Source organism: Colletes gigas, unplaced genomic scaffold (genome assembly GCF_013123115.1).
Source record: "Colletes gigas isolate AHSC1104 unplaced genomic scaffold, ASM1312311v1 Colletes_gigas_Sc00020, whole genome shotgun sequence".
NCBI lineage: Eukaryota > Metazoa > Arthropoda > Insecta > Hymenoptera > Colletidae > Colletes > Colletes gigas.
In genome coordinates, this window is record NW_025106649.1 from 4,501,288 (window position 1) to 4,525,535 (window position 24,248).

The 24,248-nt window shown below is 32.1% G+C and overlaps 3 protein-coding genes across 10 annotated transcripts in view; 1 reads left to right on the forward strand and 2 right to left on the reverse strand.

The window, feature by feature from the left end:
* Positions 1-285: 285 nt before the first annotated feature.
* On the reverse strand, positions 286-5,335 carry LOC122400938 (ATP-binding cassette sub-family B member 6). 5 transcript variants are annotated; one of them, XM_043402725.1, is made up of 11 exons: positions 5,246-5,335; positions 3,936-4,463; positions 3,473-3,672; positions 3,173-3,335; positions 2,680-2,891; positions 2,456-2,602; positions 2,140-2,363; positions 1,762-2,042; positions 1,583-1,683; positions 1,010-1,511; positions 286-928 (listed from the first exon to the last, which is right to left on the reverse strand). In XM_043402725.1, the coding sequence occupies exons 2-11, from the start codon at positions 4,242-4,244 to the stop codon at positions 536-538; spliced, it is 2,532 nt and encodes an 843-aa protein (XP_043258660.1). In that variant the 5' UTR covers positions 4,245-4,463; positions 5,246-5,335; the 3' UTR covers positions 286-535. The 5 variants fall into 5 exon arrangements, with proteins under 5 accessions (XP_043258660.1, XP_043258662.1, XP_043258661.1 ...); XM_043402727.1 differs by having other exon boundaries at positions 5,250-5,317; XM_043402726.1 differs by having other exon boundaries at positions 5,152-5,281.
* Positions 5,336-8,231: 2,896 nt separating this feature from the next.
* LOC122400939 (testis-expressed protein 10) lies at positions 8,232-10,867 on the forward strand. The gene is made up of 6 exons (XM_043402730.1): positions 8,232-8,510; positions 8,636-8,868; positions 8,960-10,139; positions 10,229-10,466; positions 10,534-10,688; positions 10,764-10,867. The coding sequence occupies exons 2-6, from the start codon at positions 8,668-8,670 to the stop codon at positions 10,865-10,867; spliced, it is 1,878 nt and encodes a 625-aa protein (XP_043258665.1). The 5' UTR covers positions 8,232-8,510; positions 8,636-8,667.
* Positions 10,868-10,997: 130 nt separating this feature from the next.
* Positions 10,998-24,248, reverse strand: part of LOC122400936 (polyamine-transporting ATPase 13A3-like) — a 29,865-nt gene continuing 16,614 nt past the window's right edge. For 3 of the 4 annotated variants that reach the window (XM_043402721.1, XM_043402722.1, XM_043402720.1), the window contains 15 exons: positions 24,007-24,174; positions 23,405-23,475; positions 23,054-23,317; positions 21,981-22,185; positions 19,854-20,052; positions 19,670-19,781; positions 18,728-18,917; positions 18,442-18,642; positions 17,779-17,964; positions 17,012-17,374; positions 16,329-16,470; positions 16,090-16,238; positions 15,385-15,613; positions 15,221-15,302; positions 10,998-12,337 (listed from right to left, as the gene is read on the reverse strand). In XM_043402721.1, the coding sequence (XP_043258656.1) occupies positions 11,299-12,337; positions 15,221-15,302; positions 15,385-15,613; positions 16,090-16,238; positions 16,329-16,470; positions 17,012-17,374; positions 17,779-17,964; positions 18,442-18,642; positions 18,728-18,917; positions 19,670-19,781; positions 19,854-20,052; positions 21,981-22,185; positions 23,054-23,317; positions 23,405-23,475; positions 24,007-24,174 (3,600 nt within the window). In that variant the 3' untranslated portion in view covers positions 10,998-11,298. Of the gene's footprint in view, positions 12,338-15,220; positions 15,303-15,384; positions 15,614-16,089; positions 16,239-16,328; positions 16,471-17,011; positions 17,375-17,778; positions 17,965-18,441; positions 18,643-18,727; positions 18,918-19,669; positions 19,782-19,853; positions 20,053-21,980; positions 22,186-23,053; positions 23,318-23,404; positions 23,476-24,006; positions 24,175-24,248 lie in introns of those variants that run through there. The other variant, XM_043402724.1, reaches the window with a different exon arrangement.

Sequence of the window (24,248 nt, forward strand, 5' to 3'; positions counted from 1 at the left end):
CAATATCTCTTAATTATTATTTCCTAATACAATAGATGATACTATATAATTCTAACTAAACATATAATAAAAATTTGTATTTGAAATCAAACATGTAATTAATAAAAGGGTGAAATTTCTGCAAAAGATTATTATGTATATTATTCATGTGTATTAAAACGTAAAACTTTGATGTACGAAATATTAGTAGTATATATTTAATGTAAACACATACTAGATTACCTTATACATAGTAACTGTTTTATATTCTTTTAACTATAATGAGCTCTTTATACAACCATAAAATTAGTTATTATCGCATTTTTATTTCTCTGTGAATGTTAACAAGAAATCAAATATTTTAATAAATAAAATGTAATTAACAAGAACATTTAAACGACAAATGTATATCGTTTAATAAAATCGGATCACATTCTAAAAATTTATAATTTGTGGTACTCTTCAATAAGATATTCATGTATAGGAACAGGTACACACTTCTTTTTATTATGATTATTATACTCAACAAATGAGGTCTCTTTCTTCCAGAAAGCATTTAAGATGATGTTACATCGGGTTCTTGACTAATGTTACCATTTAATGTTTCATTAGACTCTTGATTATTCTGTAGCTGTGCTTGCCACATGGAATGATATACTCCATTATAAGAAATGAGTTCTTCGTGTTTGCCTCTTTCTACAATTTCTCCTTCTTTCAAGACGAGAATTTCATCAGCGTGTATTATTGTGGATAATCTGTGTGCTATGATAATAGTAGTTCGATTAACACAAACTCTGCTTAACGCTGCTTGAATGTTACGCTCTGTCTGAGTATCAAGTGCACTTGTTGCTTCATCTAAAAGCACAATTGCTGGTTCCTTCAATAATGTACGCGCAATAGCAACGCGTTGTTTTTCACCTCCACTTAAACGAAGTCCTCTTTCACCAACCTATGCAATTTCAATTAAATATTGTTAATTTTTAATTCATAATTAAATTAAATATAATCTGTCCCATTAATGAGTACTCACTTGTGATTCATAACCATTTGGAAATGAAAGAATTCGATCATGAATGTCTGCGTTTTTAGCTGCCGCTATTACATCTGCATCTACAGCTTCGGTGCGACCATATTGAATATTATATTTCACGGTGTTATTAAACAATACTGTATCTTGAGGTACAACACCTATTGCACGTCTTAAGGAATCTTGTTTAACTGTTTTAACATTCTGTCCATCTATAAAAATCGCACCATATTCTACATCATAAAATCTGAATAACAACCGCATAATAGTCGATTTTCCAGCTCCAGAAGGTCCAACCAGAGCTACAGTTTTTCCTGCTGGAGCAACAAAGCTAATATTTTTTAATATAATTTTCTCGGGAGTATAACTAAACGACACATTCGAGAATTCCACCTGACCACGTTTTACTATTAATGGTCCAGCACCTGGAGCATCAATTACTTCTTGTTTTTCTCTAAGAAGATCAAACATGTTATCCATGTCGACAAAATTCTTTTGTATAGCCCTAAAAATATACAAATTATCTTCAAATTAAGTTCTTAATTTAAAGCAAAAAGAACTAGCATAATTAATTACCGATAATATGTTCCAAACCAATTTAATGGCACATAAAGTTGAACAATGTAACTTGTGAATAAAACATAATCACCAAGTGTTAAACCTTGATTATTCACAACCTACAACCAATAAATTTATTAAACGTGTCTCTTTAATATTTCTCAAATGGACAAAATATAAATATTTTATATACTGACCATGTGCAAGCAAAGTAAAGACCCAGCCAACAAACCACTACAAACAATTACATTTTGTAAAGTATTTAAAATATTTAACGTAATTATTGTTTTCCATTCTTCTATTTGGAATTCTAATATTGATTTTTTATAACTATTCACTTCGTATGCTTCTGCTCCATAATATTTAACTGTTTCAAAATTAATTAAACTATCGACACTTCGTGCTCTTTGAGCATTATCTGCCAAGTTCATACGCCTTTGGAACTTAGTACGCCATTCAGTAACCATAATTGTAGCAGCTAAGATAAATATTGACAATTTATAAAATTTGAAAATGCCTTAATACTAATCAAAATATTGAATCATTGAAAAAGTAAAAATGTACAGTGTAATCACCTATGTAAAGTGCCATAGTTATGAATACAATTAAACCAAACCACTTATTGAAGGTACAAACGAAAAATACAATGGCCACAATAATGTCAACGATTGTTGGTACAATGGAGAAAAGAATGTAATTTAATAAGTTGTTTATAGAGTCTGTCCCACGATCCATAACTCTCAAAACTTCACCAGTTTTCCTTTCAAGATGCCAGCGTAAACTTAAACTATGTAAATGCCTGAGGAAATATATATGATAAAAGTAAATAGGGAATATAATTATAAATTAAACTAATCAGACTTACAAAAATAATATTAATATAAAATTCACCTGAACAATTCAACTTCAATTTCCCGAGTTGAATATTGTTGAATACGAATCCATAAGAATGATCTTAGATTATTCAGTAATCCCATGCCACCTGTGCCTCCACCTTGCAAGAATTTGAATACTACATATGTTAAAATAAGGTCCCACCTGTCACAGAGGTCAAACATTTCATTAATACAACATTTATGTGTATTTTATATGTTTTTCTTAAGAATATTTTGTACCTGAATGTTATAGGAGTTTCTTTAATACTGTCCACAATTTTTCCATTATAAATTTGGACGTACAAGTTTATGACACGTCCTAATATGAGTAATACAAAGCAAAACAAAACTCTTAGTTGAAGCATAAAACTTTTTTCAGGCCATAAAAATGGTGCGAAAACTTTTATCTTATACCAAGCATTCTTCCATGCAGAACTGGTATCATCGGGTCTCTGAAAATAATCATATTATCAATAGTTGTAGCATGTCCAAACAAATTAAGCAAATAATAAACATACAATTTTAGTTTTATTAAATTATCTACACACTGACATTTACTGTATGTGCATATACAGATAATTTGTTTCTTTTATATATCCTGGTTTGTTATTTTTATTCTAGTCGCATAATAAAATTATAGGACTCTCTGTAGCACAATAATGGCTACAAAATTTCTGTCAGATGAAAAACTATTTTGTTTAGGTGATAGTTAAAATTATATTTTTGGACTTACACCTTGATAATATCTTGATCGTGTAGTTGAGCCATCATTAAAAATATGATATTCACCATCTGTATTTCCAGGTATTCCTGGAGCTTTAAGTCCCAAGGCAAAGATGATAAGATTGCTCATGTAACGTAAAACGAATAGTACCATCTCAATTTGGTCCGTCAATCTGTAAATAGCACACACATACACATAGAAAATACCCCACTAGATACAGTCAGCAAGTATAGATCTCCAATTAAAAACATGAACTTAAGAACATACTCGTTTATGCATAATAACATAAGAAGTTTATTTTGAACTTACGTATTTAAATGAAACCACCATTCAAGTTTTCCAATGTTAATAAAGACAAGATTTTCAGTAGCAAATGCTAAAGTCCAAAAGCTCAACAAAACAAGACCATGACAACGTGTTGGCACACTTGGTAACAGATTGTGCCTTTCTACTCGCAATATGTACACGGAATATGGATAAACAATTACAGTTAATACTGTTGTGACAATCTAAAAGTATTATGGTAATTTATTAAGTACATGAAGGGTATCCCAGTTCTTTCCCACACAATTTTGTCAACATATTCTACAAACAAAATTTTAAAAACACCAGTTCCTTATCGCTTGTATTTTTGTTATAACTTCTTAATGAACTATTTAAAAGATTGTGTTTAAATAAGATTTTTTTCTTAATTTTGCTACTAGAATATGTTGGCAAAATTTTGTGGAGAAAAACTAGAATACTCTGTATATAGGTAAAGTGAAATTGTTACCATGTAGCCATAGACTCTTTTGTCATCTAAAACTGTTCCTTGTAGAATTATTCTTATTATACTAAGCATTGGAACAAAGTATAGAAGAATTTTTTGTATAACATATAATTTACTTTTGGGTAACAAAGCTGTAGTAATTTCTGTCCCATACTTTCTGTACGTCCAAAGTTGTATTGTACCAAAAATCAATAGAAACAATGAAATCACTGTAGTACTGATAGTATCCATGAAACATTTTGACACTCCATGATCTACCCAAATCTCGTTAAATGTTATGTTTGGAGGACAATAAGTCATTGTTGTATTCATTTTGAATCTTTCGAAGTTTAATTTTTAATGTACCGTCAAGAAGTTATTAAAAAGATATTTTTAAATAATATCTTCTTTGTTCTTTTTTCAATATTAGATTAAATATTATTTTATTATTCTTGGTACTTTTCCTGTTATTATATTATTTGTAATCGTTATTCTCATTTGCATGTTTGTTATATGAAATTTGATACTTTGATTAATTTATAATTAGGACATCTGAAAAATGATATAATACACATTAATAATATATTGTTGAAATATATGTGTTTTACTTACCAGTATACAACATATGAAACATTTATAAACTTATCTTTAAATGAATCTATGTTATCACAAGTAGTGTGATTATATAAGTTTCATTTATATTGTACTTACATCATAAAAATATAAATACTATATTTATAGAAATAACTTTTAATTAAAAAATTATAATATTTTCTGTTTAGTGTCGTTTATTAAATACGAGTAAATTTGTTAATTGTACACAATTAAATAAATATATACATTTTAGAACAAAGATTAATAAAAATTTAAAAAAATATTCTAATAAAATACTCTGTGATATCACAATTATAAATGAAATTGTTGCAAAACAACCTGTCTGCGTAATAGAAACTAACATAACATCGCGCTATAAAATACTAAAGAGAAATTGAAATAGAATAAATAACAGTTTAAAATTTCACTAGGAGAAAGTTAATGCTTTCATTACAATTTATTTGTAATACAAACCACTTGAAATAACTCGATCTTTTAATCTTTTTTCTAGAAATCTGCATCGTCATGCCTAATGTATAATTTGATTAGCGATTGTAATAATGTAATACCGTACGGGCATAAATAAATTTGAAACTAAAATCTAACCTAATATTGTTGTATGATTAGATGAAAATAATAAAAGCACCTTTACGACGAAAATGCAAGTTACGCCGAAGGAAACACTTTTTCATACGTTTAGAAAATTATCATTTTTAAATATACGAAATTTATATTATCACCTACGTCAGACTTCGTCAAACGCACAGTTTGACAGGTCACTTCAGATTGCTTGTCTTATGTATGCATGCACACAGTGTGGCCAGATCGGGCATAATTGAGTGCATCGAAATCGACAATAGTGACAACGAACTTCCTTAACGTCTAACGGAGTGGTGGGGATAGCAGGCATATACTAACGCACGAGCACCTGTACGTGAGCTCGGCACTTCGCACAACTTCGGGAAATCGATAAAGAACGCTAGTGTGAGTCTCTCCTTCTTGCTCTTGTAAAAGAGAAACAGCTGAAATACGACCTCGCAATAATCGGCATACGATTCCAAGTCTCGACTGCTTCAGCATTTTTACTTTCCGACTTATGTCAGGTATAAAGAACGTACCAAAATGAAAAAAAATTTCGAAAAGTTTTTCATTATGATACTTTCCTTCTACCTTACATAAGTTTGAAAGTTAAAATGCTGGGACAGTCGAGACTTAGAATCGTATGATGCCGATTATCGCGAGATCGTATTTCAGCTGTTTCTCTATCACAAGAGCAAGAAGGAAAGGCTCACACTAGCGTTCTCTATCGTTTTCCCGAAATTGTACGAAGTGCCGAGCTGACGTATATGTGGCTCGTGCGTTAGTATATGCCCGCTATCCCCACCACTCCGTTAGACGCTAAGAAAGTTCGTCGTCACTATTGTCGATTTCGATGCACTCAATTATGCCCGATGTAGTCACACCGCTCGCCACCTCCAGTAGGCGTCAAGGAAGTATCAAGAAACGTTTCTCGTCCACGCTATAGCCGAGCTTTGAGCCCCGAGAGCGTTGCTTCTATAGAGACAATACTGTATCTAGTTTTGATAAAAACGATAAACATAGAAAGAATGTTAAGAAGTATTGGTGGCTGCAATAAATAGAACAAAAAGAGTATATACAGTTACTCACAAAATTGAGCGTACACTTAGATTGACAATGAAAATTAACGGAGAAATAATTAAAAACGAACATATTCAAAAGTAAAAACACAATATATACTTTATTTGAATATTTTAATGCACAATTCTTTAAAAAAAACTTTAATAAAATGAATTATTTATGTATTTTGAACGAAAAATGTAAAAGTATACCTATTTTATCGTCACAAAATTGAGCGTACAGTTGATTAAATATTTAAAAACTGAGTATTTTAAAGTTTATTTTCTATTATCTTTGTTTGAAATTTCCTCAGTCGTATTTAGTTTACGTCACTGCGTTGCTATGTTACATTTGATCGTCGTTTGTCATTGTTACTAACAAAGTTTGCATCATGGTTTCAAGAAGATTTTTAAAACAAATTGGACGAATAATAGCTAGGACCCACACTGCCATACAGAAAATCATTAATAATTATAAATACAACGGTTCATTATGTGATAAAGTAGGATGTGAAAAAAAAAGTACTAAGCAAAGTTGATGAGCGGTATATGTATAGTAAGAAAAATTAAAGTTAATCCGAAAATTAGTATACCAAAACTGACGAAAGAAGTGTCATCAAGGATTAAAAAAACAATATCTACGGAAACCGTCTGTAGAGTACCACACGATAAAGGCTATCATGACAGGGTAGCGAGAAAAATACCTTACGTTATAAAAATACCTTAAATATGTTAATCGCAATGAAATTTTTTGGAATAGTGTAATATTTTTCGATGAAGTAAAAATTAATTTATTTAATTCGGATGGAAGAATAATTGTGTGGAGAAAATGAAATAAAGAATTTAACAATAACAATACGATTTCGATAGTAAAGCACGATGGAGGCTCCGTAATGCTATGGGGATGCATGGCAACAAATGGAGTTGACAATATCGAATTTATTGAAAGTACGATGGACGAGATGAAATATTTCCATGTTTTCAAAAAAAATTTTTAATTTTGAGCTAAAAATTTACAAATGCCCCCTACGTATTACTTCCAACAGGACAACGATTCTAAGCATACGTCGTACGTTGTTAAGGAATAGCTATTATACAACGTACCAAAGTTGTTAAATACTCCCCCACAATCACCGGATGTCAATCCAATTGAACACCTGTGGCAGGAATTGAAGTCAAAATTGAGTAATTATAGATTTACCAGTAAGGCAAATGCAAATGAAAAAATTACTGAAATATGGAAAAATGTTTCCAGTTCAACAACACAAAAATTAGTCGACTCGATGCCTAGCCATTTAAAGGCAATCATAAATGCTCAGGGTTACGCAACAAAATATTAAAATTGACTTTATTCGTTGTTTATGTATAATTCCATTCTTTTAACGCTCAATTTTGTGACGATAAAATAGGTGTACTTTTACATTTCTCGTTACATATACATAAACAATTCATCCTATTAAATTTTTCTTTAAAGGATTACCTATTAAAATATCTAAATAAAGTATATATTGTGTCTATATTTTTTAATATGTCCGTTTTTATTTATTTTACCGACAATTATCATTCCCAACCTAGGTGTACGCTTAATTTTGTGAGTAACTGTATACAGGATGTTCGGCTATCCCTGGGAAAAATTTACATGAGCGATTCTAGAAGCCAAAATAAGACGAAAATCGAGAATACTAATTAGTTGATGGAGGCTTCGTTACAAAGTTATTAACATCTAAAGTTCCGCCTATAGAATAGCAACCTGCATACAGCTGCGTTCGCGCGGAAGGTTGCGGCAGGCCAGTGCTAGTGGTTCTCACGCAGCATGAAAAATTCTACTTACCGACGTTATCGACAACCTTAGATTTTTGTCCACTTATGGGAACGCGAACACCTTACGTTGAATAAGATTCAACCTGTCTTATGAAAATCCAGAAGGGCATATTAAAACTCGCCCGACGAGATTTTCGCAGAGAAAGGGTGAATGCCAGTTCAATACACAATGTTGTGAACAAAAATCACCTACACGCGATCATACACGCCCCACGATTGTCAACAGTGTCCGCAAGTGTCTACAAATAATCCTTTCAGGTACTAACCGAGTTCCGAGTTACTTACGAATAGAAATGTTCTTAATTTTTCAAATACACATCAATTTAAAAATGTAAAAAAGAATTATAGGATAAATGAAATTTTCGCATCGATTTACATTCACGTCGAAGAATATAACGATACTAGCAGCTGACTCGGTGTGCCTCGTGGGTACATAACCTTGCTACAAACTGTAAGAACAATAGTTTTGAAAATTATGTGATTTTACTATTATAACATAAATTGTATATGTCTTAATTGGGTTGTTACATATCGCATAGTGATCCGTGTATGTGAAAGTGTATTTTTATGTAATTCAATTTATACTATAAAAAAACTGCTTCAAATATATATTACATTAAATTAACCTAAAGCTGAGAAACAAATAATTTATACGAACTAATTTACTTCCAGTACAAATCTATTTGATTACAAAATAATCAATCATGGCAAAGGGTCATAAACACATGAAGCATTTAAAGTCTGAAAAAGCTAAAGTGAAACTGAAAGCGAAAAAAACAAAGCAATTACCGAAGGGATTAAATGTCACGAATCCGACGTTCAAAGTTAAAAAAATTGTAATACGCGAACAATTGAAACGCCACAATGACACAGAAATTCTTAGTAAAAGAAAGCTTAATGTTAAAGTAATAATATAAATTATTAATTGGTATTACTTATTTTCTAGTCCATTATGTGTATGTATTTTTTTTTATCATGCATTCGTGTAATTTTTAGGATTTACTGTCACGCCTTCAACATCATAACTCAACAGTTCGACAAGATGCTGTAAGAGAACTGAAAGATATGTTGTCACAACATTCTTTAGATTTACTAAGTTCACAATTTGGATCTCTTCTGCAAGGCATTTGTGCATTATCGCTCGATAAAGAGAGAAACATAAGGCATGATTCCTTGAAAGTTTTGAGTTTAATCCTTAGTCCAGTATCTAATGATCAACTTAGTCCATATTGTGAAGTTTTGATTTCATATTTGAGATGTGCCATGACACATATAGATCCTCGTATTAAAGAAGATGCTCTGCTCTTCTTAGATGTACTTGTGCAAAATTGTAGTAATATCATGGCAAGAAACAGTAATAAAGTGCTGCCAAATTTTTTAGATATGATCTCTAGATTACATACCGAAATGAAACCTGGAAGACAATTAACAACAAGTTTAAATTCCAAAACTACTAATGTTAAATGGAGAATAAAAGTACTGGAACGACTTGCTTCTATGTTTAATTCTATTGTGAGCTTTTACAAATCACAACAAGCTGTTAATTTAAATGTGACTACACGTGTTGTGCATGTAAACAAAAGTATTAGATATATTCCTATTTATTTGAATACAAATTTTCAAAACTGTGAAATTGATTTTGAACAAAGCAACGTTTTAAAAGAAAGTACTGCAGAAAAAACTTTAGATGCGGAAGAACTTATGAAATACGTGGAAGTATTAATGCCTCTTATTTTTGATAGTTGGATGGAAGTTTGTCCAGATGAAAAAAATTTAGACAATTCTGCACTTTTGATTTCTACAGAAGCATTAGAATTATTGAAAAGTGCTGTAGAAATTATACAATCAATAATTGAGTGTATAAATATACTACATACTGAGTGTGATATAAATATGAAATATTGGTTTAAAAGCAATTTTCAGAATATTTTTATAAAAAATTTACTTTCAAAATTTCCTTATAATAAGTTAGCTGCAACTGGAAATTTGCTTTCATCAATACGAAATAGAAAACGTCAAGGAGATTTTTCTATAGAGGAATCATACGATATGTGCTTAGGACATAATCTAGGACTTTGCCATATTTATATATGGTTTACATCAATACATAACGATGATAGGGCCATATCTAAATTAAATAAAGATTATAGTACATCTGTAATTAAGTACTTAAATGGTATTAGAAAGTTCATATTGTTTTACATTAATAATGAGTCTTTGTGTGTTATAGCTTTGTATATAGTTTTTCTATTTCTTTTTTTATAGAAAAACTTGAAAACTGGTCAAGCGCAAATAGTATTGTATTACCACAGTTGATCAAGCTTTTGAGAACGTTATTCTTGAAAGCAAGTAAAATTTGGTACAGAAATCATTTTGATCTCGGTGAAACTCTACAATCAGTTGTAAATGCATGTTGTAATCAATCAAAGAAAGAAATGCAATTACAATTATTTTCTCTCATTAGTGATATTATGTTAGATCATACTTTACATGAATTACACAGGTAATTGCTTTCATTATTCTTCTTTGTAATTTTATCCCTGAATTCAAAACTTTATGATATATTACAGGGAATGCGCATTTAAGGAATTTATTTCAACTGTGCCGAAGCTTCTTTTAAAGCCAAAAATACATGAAAATACAATACAAATAATAAACAAAGTTGTGCTTCGTTACAGAAATTGGATTCAGGAGGAACTTGTAGCAAATCATAATGACATTTTAGGTAAATATTTGAAAACATTTATCTTTATTATTATATACGTATATGTAAATAATGTATTTACTATCTGTATTTCAGAAAATGCTAAAAAAATTGAAATTATTGGATCGGAAGATCAGAAACAATCTCGTCTTATGATATGTAATTTGTTTTATTTCTTAGATGCTCAAATCTTTTATTAAGTAAGAAATGTATTTGTTATAATAAATATAAATGTTACGTTAATATTTTTCGTGTATTATATCTAAAAGAAACACTATTTCACTTTATTAATAAATTAATGATTCTTGCAATAGGAAAATTTGAAAGACTTATCTAATACAATGCAGTCGTCAAAATCGTTAGATTAATATACTTCGACGGTTACTAAAAATATGTGACATTTTATCATATACATACAATAATTACAAATTTTAATCATCAATTATTTTGTACCATTTTGTAGTAAAATTCGTAAGTGATCTGAAAGTAATTCATAATACCTATCTACATACATATACTGGTATGATAATTGATTTCCTCTTCGTCAGCTATACATGTATATATTCGTCTTTATCAATTAAAGTTGAGGACTTTTAATTTCTAATAATGTATTAAATTTTCAAAACTTATCTTAAAATCTAGTTATTATGTTCGTGTTTTGTGTTGATTCGTCATCTACAAATGTATAATTATCAAATGCATACAATTTATTATTGTTTTTAGGTCTCTTATCATTAATAGTTTTTTTAATTTTATTTGCATAAGGCTGTTCTTGTGGATAGGTTACGTTAATGATATTTTCTACGCTTGGCGTTAACGGTAAAATGGGTAATTCATTATTAAGTTTCGGCCAACTTAAGTCATTTTTCAATTCATGCTCTACTCTTAAATACTTTTTTTTAGAATTTTCCGGCCTATAAAACTTTGATTTTAATATTTTTTCAATCATGTACTCTATCACGAATGTTTCAACAAAAACACAAACTACAAAGTTCGTTAGTGCAAGTGCCAAAATAATGATTTTCCAATCGTAAGCCGGAGGCACAAGTATTTCGAGCAAATTTATTATCCATTCTGCAGGATAGACCGTGATGTATGTACAGACGATGGTTAGTAAAATTATGGAAAATATAAATGCAACATTAGTGAAAATAGCTTTTCGATATGGCTTTCCCCGTGAAAATATTATTGCCATTGTTATGTATTGGAACATGGAGATACAATACACGGAATAGTTCTCGTAACATGCGTATTCATTTAAGTCGGTTTGAACGAATGGAACGAACCAAGAAAAAGTACGAACCGCATGATAAGCGATAGCTTGAAAAATAGTCATAATTAACATATGTACAGTCAAGGAGAAAATTGTTGTGAAACTTAAAAGACTAGTCATCGGGGGCTTTTTTACCAATTTCTTTTCATATGCTCGAGTTTTCCCGAAAAATGAGGCGAAGTTAACAATGAGGAATATATCAATGAAAAGAAACTCTAAATCCGATAGGTTTGAATCGATCGAGTAGAGAATAATTACTGACAAAAACTCTGTAAGGGAGTAAGTAACCATGAACTTAAAAATTCCGAAGGATGTTACCAGCGCAGCACGACCTTCTCTTATCACTTTTGGAACACAAGTGATGTCAGGTACCTTAGATGTAAACGGGCTTGCTACACTAAAAAAAAAAAGGTTTCGTTGAACATTAGTATCGAAGTATACGATGATTTAAAACTTAAGGTCGATTAGATCGGTAAAGCTAAGCATTGCAAAGGTCGTAGAATTGAACAGAATACAAATAAGTCAACCATTAAACTTTTTTTGTTACAAGATTAATTATAAAATAGCATCACAAAATTTATAGAAGTATTGTAAATCATAGGACTAAAAAAAGTAGACTTGGATCTATAAAACTTTAATTCAAAGAAAACAATAAGAGTAAAGTTAGCTAGGAGTTTTGTCACGTGCGGTAGGCAATGATATGGTTTATCAACGGTACAGGGTTATCCCCACCATATCGCTTTATCTCGCGTTTCATCGCTTAAATTTGTAAATACATGATCTCCCTTTGAATTAGCGGGACAAATTAACATATAGTGGTGGATAGAAATATAGGCATAGCATGCAATTTCACATACAAACATTTATAACTACTGAAGCAATTGTTTATATTAATTTTTGTTGCATATGCATATGTTTATTTATAACGTCTTACTGGTTTATATATAAAAACAAAACAATATACTTGTTTATACTTAAAATATGTTCTCATCATTTGGTGTCGTTTAATTTTGTCTTGACATCTTTTTGTATACATATGTATAAACAAATAAGGCTGTAAATAAAGATATATGCAATAAAAATTGTTATAAGCAATTATTTAAATAGGTATAAACGTTTATATGTGGAATTTGTACTGTACACAGTATGTCGGAAAAATAACGGAATTTTTTAAATTTAATGAAAACTGCTAATGCTATCTATTGTAACAATATGTAACAAGCTGTATATTTCCTCTACAAAACAAAAGCATCATTATTGGAATCGACTAACGGATTGTCAAGTTATAACGGTTGAAGTGGTAGTACCTTTTGTCACTTGGTCGCAGAAACACAATGGAACAAAGAGCAAATATTAAATGTTGTTTCAAGCTTGGGAAAACTTTTACAGAAACATTTGAATTGATGAAAAAAGTTTATGGTGATGATTGTTTATCCCGTACACGTGTGCTCGAATGGTATAAACGATTCCAGGACGGTCGTGATGCTTTTGAAGATGACCCAAAGCCAGGCCGGCCAAAAAAGAAAAATCGCGATGAGTTGGTGGAAAGAGTGCGTGAAATGATTACCTACGATGCGACTTGAAGTATGAGATGGATGGCAGAGGTATTAAATACGACTAAAGACATGATTCACGAAATTTTTACAAAGAACTTAAACAGACGGAAAGTCTGTGCTCGATTTGTTCCTCGCGCATTAAATGAGGACCAACAGATTGCTCGCGTTGAACATTGCAAGGATCTTATTAAAACAGCCAGACCGAACTGCACATTCCTGGAATCGATTGTGACTGGAGACGAGACTTGGAGCTTCAAGTACGATCCACAAACAAAGCGCCAAAGTGAAACGTGAAAGTTCCCAGACTTTTCGAAATCAAAAAAATTGCGATTCCAGAAGTCACGAGAGAAGACAATGTTGATCTGTTTTTATGATTATAAAGGTATTATATTTCGGGAATTCGTTCCACAGGGTCAAAATGTCAATGGTGAATATTATCTGGGTGTTATGGAGCGTTTGTGGGAAAAAAATCGTACGTTTTATGACAGTGTTACACAAGTTCAAGACGCGGTGACAAGAGTCATTGAGGCGATTCCGCAAAATGATATAAAAAAATCTATGCTGGCATTAGTTGAATGTGCCCAGCGATGTATTGATGCAGAAGGGATGTATTTTGAATAAAAAAAAATAATTTTGGCAAAATAACTAATTTTCTTCTTTTAATTTAAAAAGTTCCGTTATTTTTCCAACATACTGTGTACTTATACTTTTGTCTACCAGTGTAGCTTACAATTCAAAGTTGTTTTTGGGAAGCCAAAATGAGTGGCAAACTAAGTTTCATCCTATTATTATGTAAAAGTGGAACAATTTAATTGTTGTATTTTATAAACTTTACGGTTCTATGTTCACTCGAAATTTTTTTTAGTTTTAGAAGTGCCAAAGTGCTTTGATAGAGTGAATAGATTGTTTAGGCTGTAAAAAATCACTCTTTCATTTTTGTGTGATTTATCTTTTACAACAATTAAAATCTGCTACATTATGTTTTTCGTATATGCCTATTTTTTTAATGTAAATAAACTAGCATTTCTTTCGAAAGTCCACAAAGAAAAATACAATTAAAAAATCCTAATTTATTAAAATGTTCTTGGTGCTGAAATGTATTGTATTTTAACTGTTTTTGCCTTGATTACAAACTTGAAAACCTTGTATTATAAGCACCACATATACATATATGTTGGCGATATTATTAGACGGTGCTTTTAAATTGTTGTAAAAGAATTAAACCCGAAGAAAATGAAATAAAATTGTTGGGACCGGTATTCAAACTGGTTTTGATCAAAAGAGAGTACAGTCTAACTCTCTATTCACTCCACCAAAGCGTTTTCGTACTGCTAAGGTCACCGTTCACGATAGATAATGTGTTGGTGTTAACATTTTTTTGTTAAAAAGGATCATCTTCCGAACATTTGAATAAAATTTGATAAAAGAAATTACGACGGAAGCTATTCTTGTGAGTGTAAATGAATGAGATTGTTTGTTATTTGAGGACAGGGTATGAAGTGGAGCATATACTGCTATGATTAGTTTTTTTACTTTGGGCAAAAATGTTCATATGCAAATAAGTACATGTTCGCTATTATGTCCTGTAAGTTTTATAAAAATTAGGGACTTGAAGTTGATGACTTGTTCTTGTATTCATTTGGCACTACTAAAAGTTTTTCTAAAATCAACTTCGCTGCATGAAATTACAGTTTTAATTGTTTAGTATAAGTTTGAAATGTTACCTAGATTCTGCTTCGGATAAGGATACACCCACGTGCGCGGCTCTCAGAGCGCCGCAATCATTAGCGCCATCTCCGCACATGGCTGTAATGTTTATGAAACCTTTTTATAGCGGTCATTGTACGGCATAATTAAATATGATAAATGTTAGAAAATTGATGCATACCGACATAATAACCGAGTTGCATCAGCTCCAACACTAATTGTTGTTTCTGATCGCTGGTCATCCTCGCAAATATTGCACCGCGTACACATATCTTCGGTATAATGTCCGGATAATGTTCGCGCAACAACTGCCATGATTGACCCGTTAGCGCGAACCGATAATTACTAGTGCCTATATTTTGTTCTATATTTTGTAATTCTGTTATCCTGAGCGCTGTATCCCGAAGACTCTTGAAAAAAAGAGGGAAGCAATTATTACTATTTTTTTCCTATTAAATGTTAATTTTCGAAAATGATTATTGGTATTAGGAATGCCTATAAGTTGTCAGTCTTATTTAATAAATAAATTAACTTCAATTCGACTTAAGTTTCTGATACGTGAACACGTACTTTGTTATTCTATATTGTAAAATAAATTGTGGAATTGTTGTTTTGAACAAAAGGAAAAGTTTTTAATAGTCTAAAATAAAATAGCCGGTTACCAATCTTTAGAAGAACACATACGTAATTGTATGGCGTGATACATATCTGTGGGGAAGTTTTAAAGGTTTTGATTGGTGGTAATATTTTGGTACTGTATTAATTTAGCATGAGAGACTGGTAACATAATTTTAAAAAACATAACATAATTTTTTAGATTGTGCCTCTGTTTTGCAATTTTGTAACAATCGATTACGTATGAGTACCCCTAATTAAATAAAATTACCAATTTCGGAGATAATTCTTGAGCATTGAAATAAATCTCTGGTTGCAGCTGGTTTTCTTTCATAATTACAGTCACGTCTATCACAGATTCTTGCGCCGACAAAATGCCACACTCTTTTGCAACGCTTACTGCAGTTTGAATGTTGTCTCCTGAAATAACGTGTTTTAGCGCTATACGTAATATACGTACATAAATCATTTCGCTTTCTACTAGCGATAGATTGCTAAATCTCAAATTACCCGTGATCATCAAAACATGTATGTTGGCTGTCCTGAGATCCTTGATCACCGGTATAGTCGGTGCTTTCAATCTGTTTTCCATGATGACTAAACCTAAGAACTCAAGGTTCTGTTCGACCGCGTCTCGGGGCAGTTTCGTTATCTGCGTGTCAAAATGCAAACTATGAAAATGGAATGATTTACGACGAAAGCAATGTTGATTACGCACAGGCAGATTGCGATTAGTACGAATAGAATGTTTCTTAAAACGGTCGTATAAAGTATAAAGTCGAGTGATCGACCAATCTTATCGAACACACTTGGTAAAAAATGTCGTATATATTTTTAACATGTTCGCTGTCCACATAGTTTTTCAAGGTTGCTCCATTTTGCCAATATGTGTTTTTTACATTTTTAGACGAAATTAGGTACGGATTTTTGTTTGTATATATAAATTGTATCTTCTGTCAATTAAAAAGAATGTTCAATAGGATGGTTTTTAAACATGAACGATAGAAATCTTTTTTGTAAATTATTCTGGTATCGTTGCTTCGAATAGTTGTAATATATAACAAAATAATTTCTAAACAATATAAGCTCGAAGTTTAATATGCAAGCTAATAGATAAGAGTATATTTTTCATTTTTTTGTACGATACAAATGAGTTGAGAATTATCATCGAAGAAAATTATAATTTTGATCACCTTATTGCTAGTCTCGGTCAATACTGTTCGGCCCATAGCTATAACGCGATAACCTTGTTCCGTGTAGCGTTTTAAACAACACATGATATCTTTTGGGATAGTTTCTGGTTTACTCAGGCTAAGTATCATTTCGGGTGATCCTTTCGTGTAGGCTTTGAAAGTTTCCGATCCCAGTGTGCGTACTATCACAGACATTCGTTGTAGAGAGCTTGAAAATTGATACTGTTGCACTATCCCGATTTCAGATATTTCATTCATGTTCTCCATGAAACTAGTGCTCGACGGTGGTTTTACGATCGTTGATGCTACGGGGTCGTATTTGTTATCTGGTTCTCCTAATATCCATCCGGTACTTTCAAACATCTGCAAGTACATAAATGAAAATGATCGGGAACGTAAATTGTTTGTTTAACACATTGACTACCAAACGAATTTCGGACACATTTCTCTGTGGTCTGACCCCAAATTTCGTATCAATTTACTCGAAGATATATGATCATTGTTTTTTTTTTTAATGCAGATCGTTTGGTTGCGAGAGCAAGAGAAAATAAAAGAAATTGTTTTATTGTTATAAATATGTGGAAATAGAGTGATTTCCCCGCTAGTAGACTCGAAACGAATGTCGTCACTACAACGCTAAAAAAATAAATCGAAAATGTAGAATAATATCTTTTCATAACACTCTTTGTTTTCAAGAAATGACGTGGCACAGCCGATGTGTTAAACGATTGCTATAGTTCAAGCAGAGTCTAAGCTTTGTCAAGTACTTTAACATCTAGAGGATCTCCGCAGAGTTCACCGTCGATTAGAATCAAACTATGACAAACTAACATCCCCTCGAAAAGAGGATGGTTGTGCAATTTAGGAATGCTCCTTTCTGGTTCGTCGGGGACGCCATTCGTGCAAGGTACAATACCCCATATGTCTAAGCCATCTTCCGTTAAAGTCCCCGTCTGTAAAAGTGAATAAAATTCTTAACTTTGAGTTGAATAAATTTCAGAATCAAACGTACGCGGAAGCATCTACAGTAGATGAAATTTCCATAGTTACTAAACGATATACATATATTCTATCCTTCTTCATTTAACCGTAAAAATGTATGGCTTCTCCGTTTCACGGACCTCTCATTTGTTCTTGGATCTCTCACTCTGTGGTCGACTTCAAATAAGGAAGAGATGCTTATTAAAACTAAATAAATAAAAAAGATACTTATTGTATAAAAACAATTGCTTATTATGGATCAAGACTGTATTTCCTAACTACATACTACTTACACCTCGCAAATACGAACTATGTACTCGTTACTAAATGAAAGTAAACTTAAAGTTTCTTCTTCATTTGTACTAGAAAACATTGATGGAACTATGGAAATGTCATTCACTGTACACTCATTTTTTAATTGTATAATATTATGCACGTGAGATTCTCACCTTGTCGAAACACACGCAATTTATACTGCCGGATACATTAATGACTCTATTGTTAATGCAATATATTTGCGCTTTTTTCAATCTCGATTGAGCGTACAGCTTTCCCACTGTCATCGCAGCCGGCAATGCTGGAGGAATCACTATGGTGATTATATCTAACGCTTTTATAGCTATATCGCCAGCCGTGATCCCTCTGGAAGCCTACAGTGGCGTAGGAATCATTATTATATTGTAAAATGCGATTAAGTTAAATATTAGTTTTAGATGAATCGACGTCGAAACGCACCTTTGTTACGATAGTATATATGAAACCACAAGTGGCAATGAGCGCGAGTATGCCAATAAATTTGTAAGAATCCTGATCGAATTTAAAGTCAGCTGGTGGTGGATATAAGATGGCTGCAACTAATCCACCTTTGTTGGTGTGGAAGCCTGTTCGAATGACTCGCGCTAAAACTGGTTCATTGTCGTAACATCTAACAGAAAATGTGAATTAATGGCGACAAGGCCTATTGTATTTAAGGGGTTACATATACCTGGAACCTTGGAAAAACTTGTTTTTTACTTTTTGAAATTGTTTATATCACAATTTGTAACCCATTAGAAACTGATTAACTTTTGTTAAAAAAAATCGTGGCAACAGTTACATGCCATACTCTGTGTAAAGTTGAGCGAACCAGAGGGATAATAACGATTTTTCATCTTCCTGTTTCTCAGGTTGTCACCGATTACTGTAATTAAAAATAGTCCGAACGAGGTCGTGTTTGGACTCATTTTTATCGAGGAAACCTCGCTAATTTACCGATAATACTGTCATGAGAATGAAATTACATATACAAATTTTAATTTTCATTAATTCGGTTTCAGACTCGCTCGAACTGAAAAAACATAAACAACGGTAGGAATATTTTCGTTTCAGTTATTCAAAAACCATTATAATTAACGAAACTATAATCAAGTTTCAATGGCAAGAAATTGATTCCATGAAAACGAGTAATTTGTTGGAAAACAAACTTTCAAAGTTGCTTCATCTCTTTAACACTATTTCTACTGTATCTATTTCGACCAAAAGATAATTAATTGTGAAAATAATTGTTAATGGAAATTGAAAAATGATTAAACTTAGAAAATAATTTCAAGTTATCTTTGGTACAAAATATTGCTAATCATTCAGGTACATGTAACGCCTTAACGTCAATAAAAATTACACGTGGTACAGGTATCGCACCTGGTTTGAATAATGGTAGTGCCACTGTATATCGTGTGATGGGAACATTCTTTGGGATCGTACAAAACGTGACGCGATGGCAATGGGGTTTTCGTTACTGGCACAGACTCTCCTGAAATTGCAACAATAGGATTGCTGATACAAAGAACGGGAAAGTATTTGATATGGATTGTTGGTATCTTACCAGTCAGCATGGATTCGTTTAGTATGCATTGCCCTGTCAACAGTACCGCGTCGCATATAACGGTTGCTTGATGCTTGGGCAGTTCTATAATATCACCGGGCACCAAATCACTGCTGGGTATACTTTCTGAGACCGTCGAGCTTCTGTGCACGCGAACAGTTCCTACGGACGCGACTGTGCCACAAAGATTTAGTTGGTTCTGCAAAAAGAAAAGTTCACGTTTCGCTGTGAACAAGGATTCAGAGTAATCTCGAAGACGCAAATTGACGCTTTGAACCCGGCGTTCCACTGAAACTGTTGCTCACGAAAGTTAAACAGTTACCATTTCTATAATATCCATTTAATAAATTTTTCAATCTATCTTTTGTTATATTTTGTTTTATCACAGAAGAATATGTACTTTGTCCGATCTATTGCAATCGGTCAAATGATCGTTTGAAAAATCAACGACAATGTGCGTATTTGAGGTACGATCCGATTGTGAGTGAGGTTTGACAAAGAAAGTACTCGAAGTCAACTTTGGCAAACTGACAAAATTTTAGTTTCTGAAATTTGGAGTAAAATTGAAAATCCTGGTCATCGGTGATCGGCACTTTAAGTTTACAACATGTTTACGTTACAATTGTTTATAATGGAAGACACTTGTTACAGTTGCGTGAAACACTCTGTATTTGTAAGCAAGTGGGTGTGATACTTCGAAGAAACAAATACGAGGAACAAGAAAGATAAACGAGTTGTGCAGACGTTTTCCGCAAATTCTTATCTACTTTTGCGTCAAGGGCAGACACGATTGAGGAAAAGATATTTAATTACGTCCTGTGAGACCATTCGGAGCCGCTTACGTGATCATAATTTAAAATAACGGAGTACGATTAGAAACCTCTTCTATCAGAGTGACACATCAAGAAGAGAGACCGCTATATGCAAACGTCGATTAGAATCGGGAGAACGTAATTTTTCAGACAAAAATTAATTTTGATCACGACGTATAGGGTTTCTCAATAAGGGCGATAAAACTTTAAATTGTCATAGCCACCGTATTTGTTATTCACTTATTCGAGTTGTGTGACATTTCCATTTATTAGTGCTTTGTAAGTCATCATGGAGAGATTCACAGATGCTCCTTAAAAATATTAAAATTTATTATCAAAACTTTTATTCAATTCTTTATACGCTGGTAGATACCAACACTTTCTTTACCTTCTTAAGTACCCATATATTTTTATATATTGTTACGTTTTCAAACTGTAAATAAAGGGTATTTAATAGTAAAAAATATCGCTTAGATTCAAGTCCTCCTTTGACGGATAAAATGTTTGTTTCATTTTTTTCTTCTTGTTTGCATTTATTTATTGAAATTAATTACACCAGATATACGTTATATCGGCCACAAATAATTCTGTATTGTTTCTAACGAAATAAAAGTATGGAATATAATCGTACTATTTCTCGTGTACTTTGGATACAAAATAAATTATAGCATAAGTTTATTAAAAAAAAAATAGAAAACAAAAACTTTGCGAAAGGAAGACAGGACTAGCCTTATTATACACATTTTGTGAACTCATGTGATTTTGCCTGACGACCATGAACTAAATATTGAACTTTGATGAAGTTGCATTATTGTTATGCATTAGGAAATTCTTTTTTATTCATTTTACCTTTATAAATATGTAAGTTCTTTATTTTGCAAATTAATTAATACGTAGGTTCGGTTTTTTTTTTAAATTGTAATACGTAAAGTTTTTTCTTACAACCACAGGATTATATCTATTAATCTGTCCTAAAATGTTTTCAAGATATTCAGTTTCTGGAACAATGCTGAACACTGCAGCCTTTTGTTGACATTCGAGACAACGAGACGATTACCCAGTGCAAAACACTTGCCCATAGTAATTATCAGAAATACATAGTCACGTACGTCTTTTGCTAAAGTAAACACAGATAACGAATGATCTTGTTTCAAGGATTGTGTTCCTATTTCGATTCATCAAATATTCTTAGTTACACTTAACTTGTGATTCGATTCAACTCTCGTAAATATAGGATTATCATACTAGTGTTTATGCGCCATTTAAATAACACCGGGCTCAAAGCGCCAAAGAAAGATGGAAATGAGTTTTGTACCTTACGGGTTTGTATTATGGAACTTATGATCCCGAACAATGACATGCATATGATTGCTGCAGTATAGTACAAGTAGCCCTCTGCGAACCACACGCATAGCGTGAAGACTTGGAAAATGTAGAACGGATTTAGAACTTCCAGGAGCAGCAACACACCTACACTTTGCACCGGAACGATAATCTCGTTACTGCCGTACACGATGCGTCTGCAAGAACAAAATTATTTACTTGGTCACATTTTTGATCTTCTCAAACATTTCTTCAAACATACCAATAAAAAGTCCAGGGTCGATCGACTGTCGCATTCGTTTCAAATCTCAAAGGTCTTCAGTTACAATTTTTACACATAAAATGCACGGACACGCGTTTCTCGTATCTGAGCGGTTACTCGATCAATTATTTGTGATATGCACATAAATAACGTATACTAAGAATTACATCAATTAAATGCGCGTATCTCTGTAATGATGCTTTAGATTTCAAAATACTATATAACTTCTCGATTTTTCTTCGTACGAGGAATTGATCTTGCAAAAAGGCATTAGAAAGTAGTAGTAATCGGAAAAGACAATTTTAGTTTCTTTTTGGCACGTACTAGATTAAAAGACGTTAATTTATTTTCGTCTTAGACTAATTTAGACGTTCGTTATTATTCGATGCCATTAATTTGAGAAAATAAATACTACTATTTTCGGTTCGCTAATAAGAAAATTTTGTATCGTTTTAACAAAAATTAACGATAGAAGATTTAAGTGCTGTCTTTTTTGTTTATATCAGTTGCACTTATAATATTAAATATTTTTGTTTATAATTTTATAAGATTTATTCGGTATTTGAAGTAGAATAATTCAGGATGACAGTAACTGGGCCCTTTACTTATATTTATTTTATTTATCATCGTATCGTGACCCATTCCGAGCACGGTATTACAGAGTTAATATTTACGAATTGTTTTTAAAAGCTGACAGAAGACCATCATAATTGAAATTATTCTTTGTGCAGTTACGATTTAATAAATTATTGTATCGAAGTATGGAATGTTTTGGAAACAAAATATTCGTGAGTTTATCGTACCTAAGGTATTGCTTCTCTTTAGAAAGTCCTTGATTGCTACTGAGATGAAGGTCCGAGCATAAAGTGTACTTATCGAGGCCTACTAATCTTGCAAATGTGTTCTGCGTGATATCCCAGACGTAGCATTGCTTCTTGCACCAAAATGCTTTGTACTCGAGGACCTCACACTGCGTGCCATTCTCTAAATTGATTTTCAACTTTTTGCATCTGATCTTCTCAAGATCGTCGTTGTTTTTGCCCAAGCTTTTCGATATATCTTGCGTGCTAATAAAGAACAATCGAGTTTGCATGAAACCGGTTTGTTGACATCAAATATCATTAAATCGATAAAAAGCGTATAATTAAACTGACCTCAAGTTTCTAGCAGAAATAGTTTTTACTTCTTTCACGAAGTACGACTTGTATTTTCCTTGATAATTATCCTGTGTACATATTTACGTCAACGATTATCAATCAAATCGTTGGGATTAATTTATTCTGCACGGTGATTTCACTTTCACGCGGATTTATAGTTTTTATATGTATGCCAAGATATGTTAATTTTTAATTTCTTACAGTTCTGCTTATGAGTCACGTAAAAGTCTTCAATCGCCTGAGGTAATGCACATTTGTAACTATATTTTACGAGCTATATTGCCGTCTTTTCATACTAACTTCACTTTTAAATTTTTCGATTCGATAGACGTACGTTTTTTTAAAAGATACAAAACAATTTAATCTAAAACGTACTCTCCGTTATTACATAATAACCTTTTCCTATTTATTTGATAGTTTTAAAATAAAATAAGCACAAATAGGAGCTGCAGATTGTTTGAAAATCCCCCCAAAAGTTCATGATCCACTACCTGAACCGACAATTACTTCAACCCAATATTAACGATATCTGCATACGTTTTATCCAAATGTAATTGGAATTAATTGTTGGAAAGGTATAAATAAATAACAATTCTTACAGTTATGAGCAGTCTTGTTGCACGATTCAAAGGACATTTCTTGTGGGTCGCGTAAAGATGCAACTGAGGATACCAGTGGAAGAAAAGTCTGACCCATCCAATGGTCAGCACGTAAGAGATATAAATTAAGGCGTTTTTCAAACTACTCTTCTCGAATCCATAAACGCGCTGAAAGATGATATTAAATTTTGACACAATCAAAACATTCCGTTATAATTTGTTTTTATTTTTCAAGACACTCA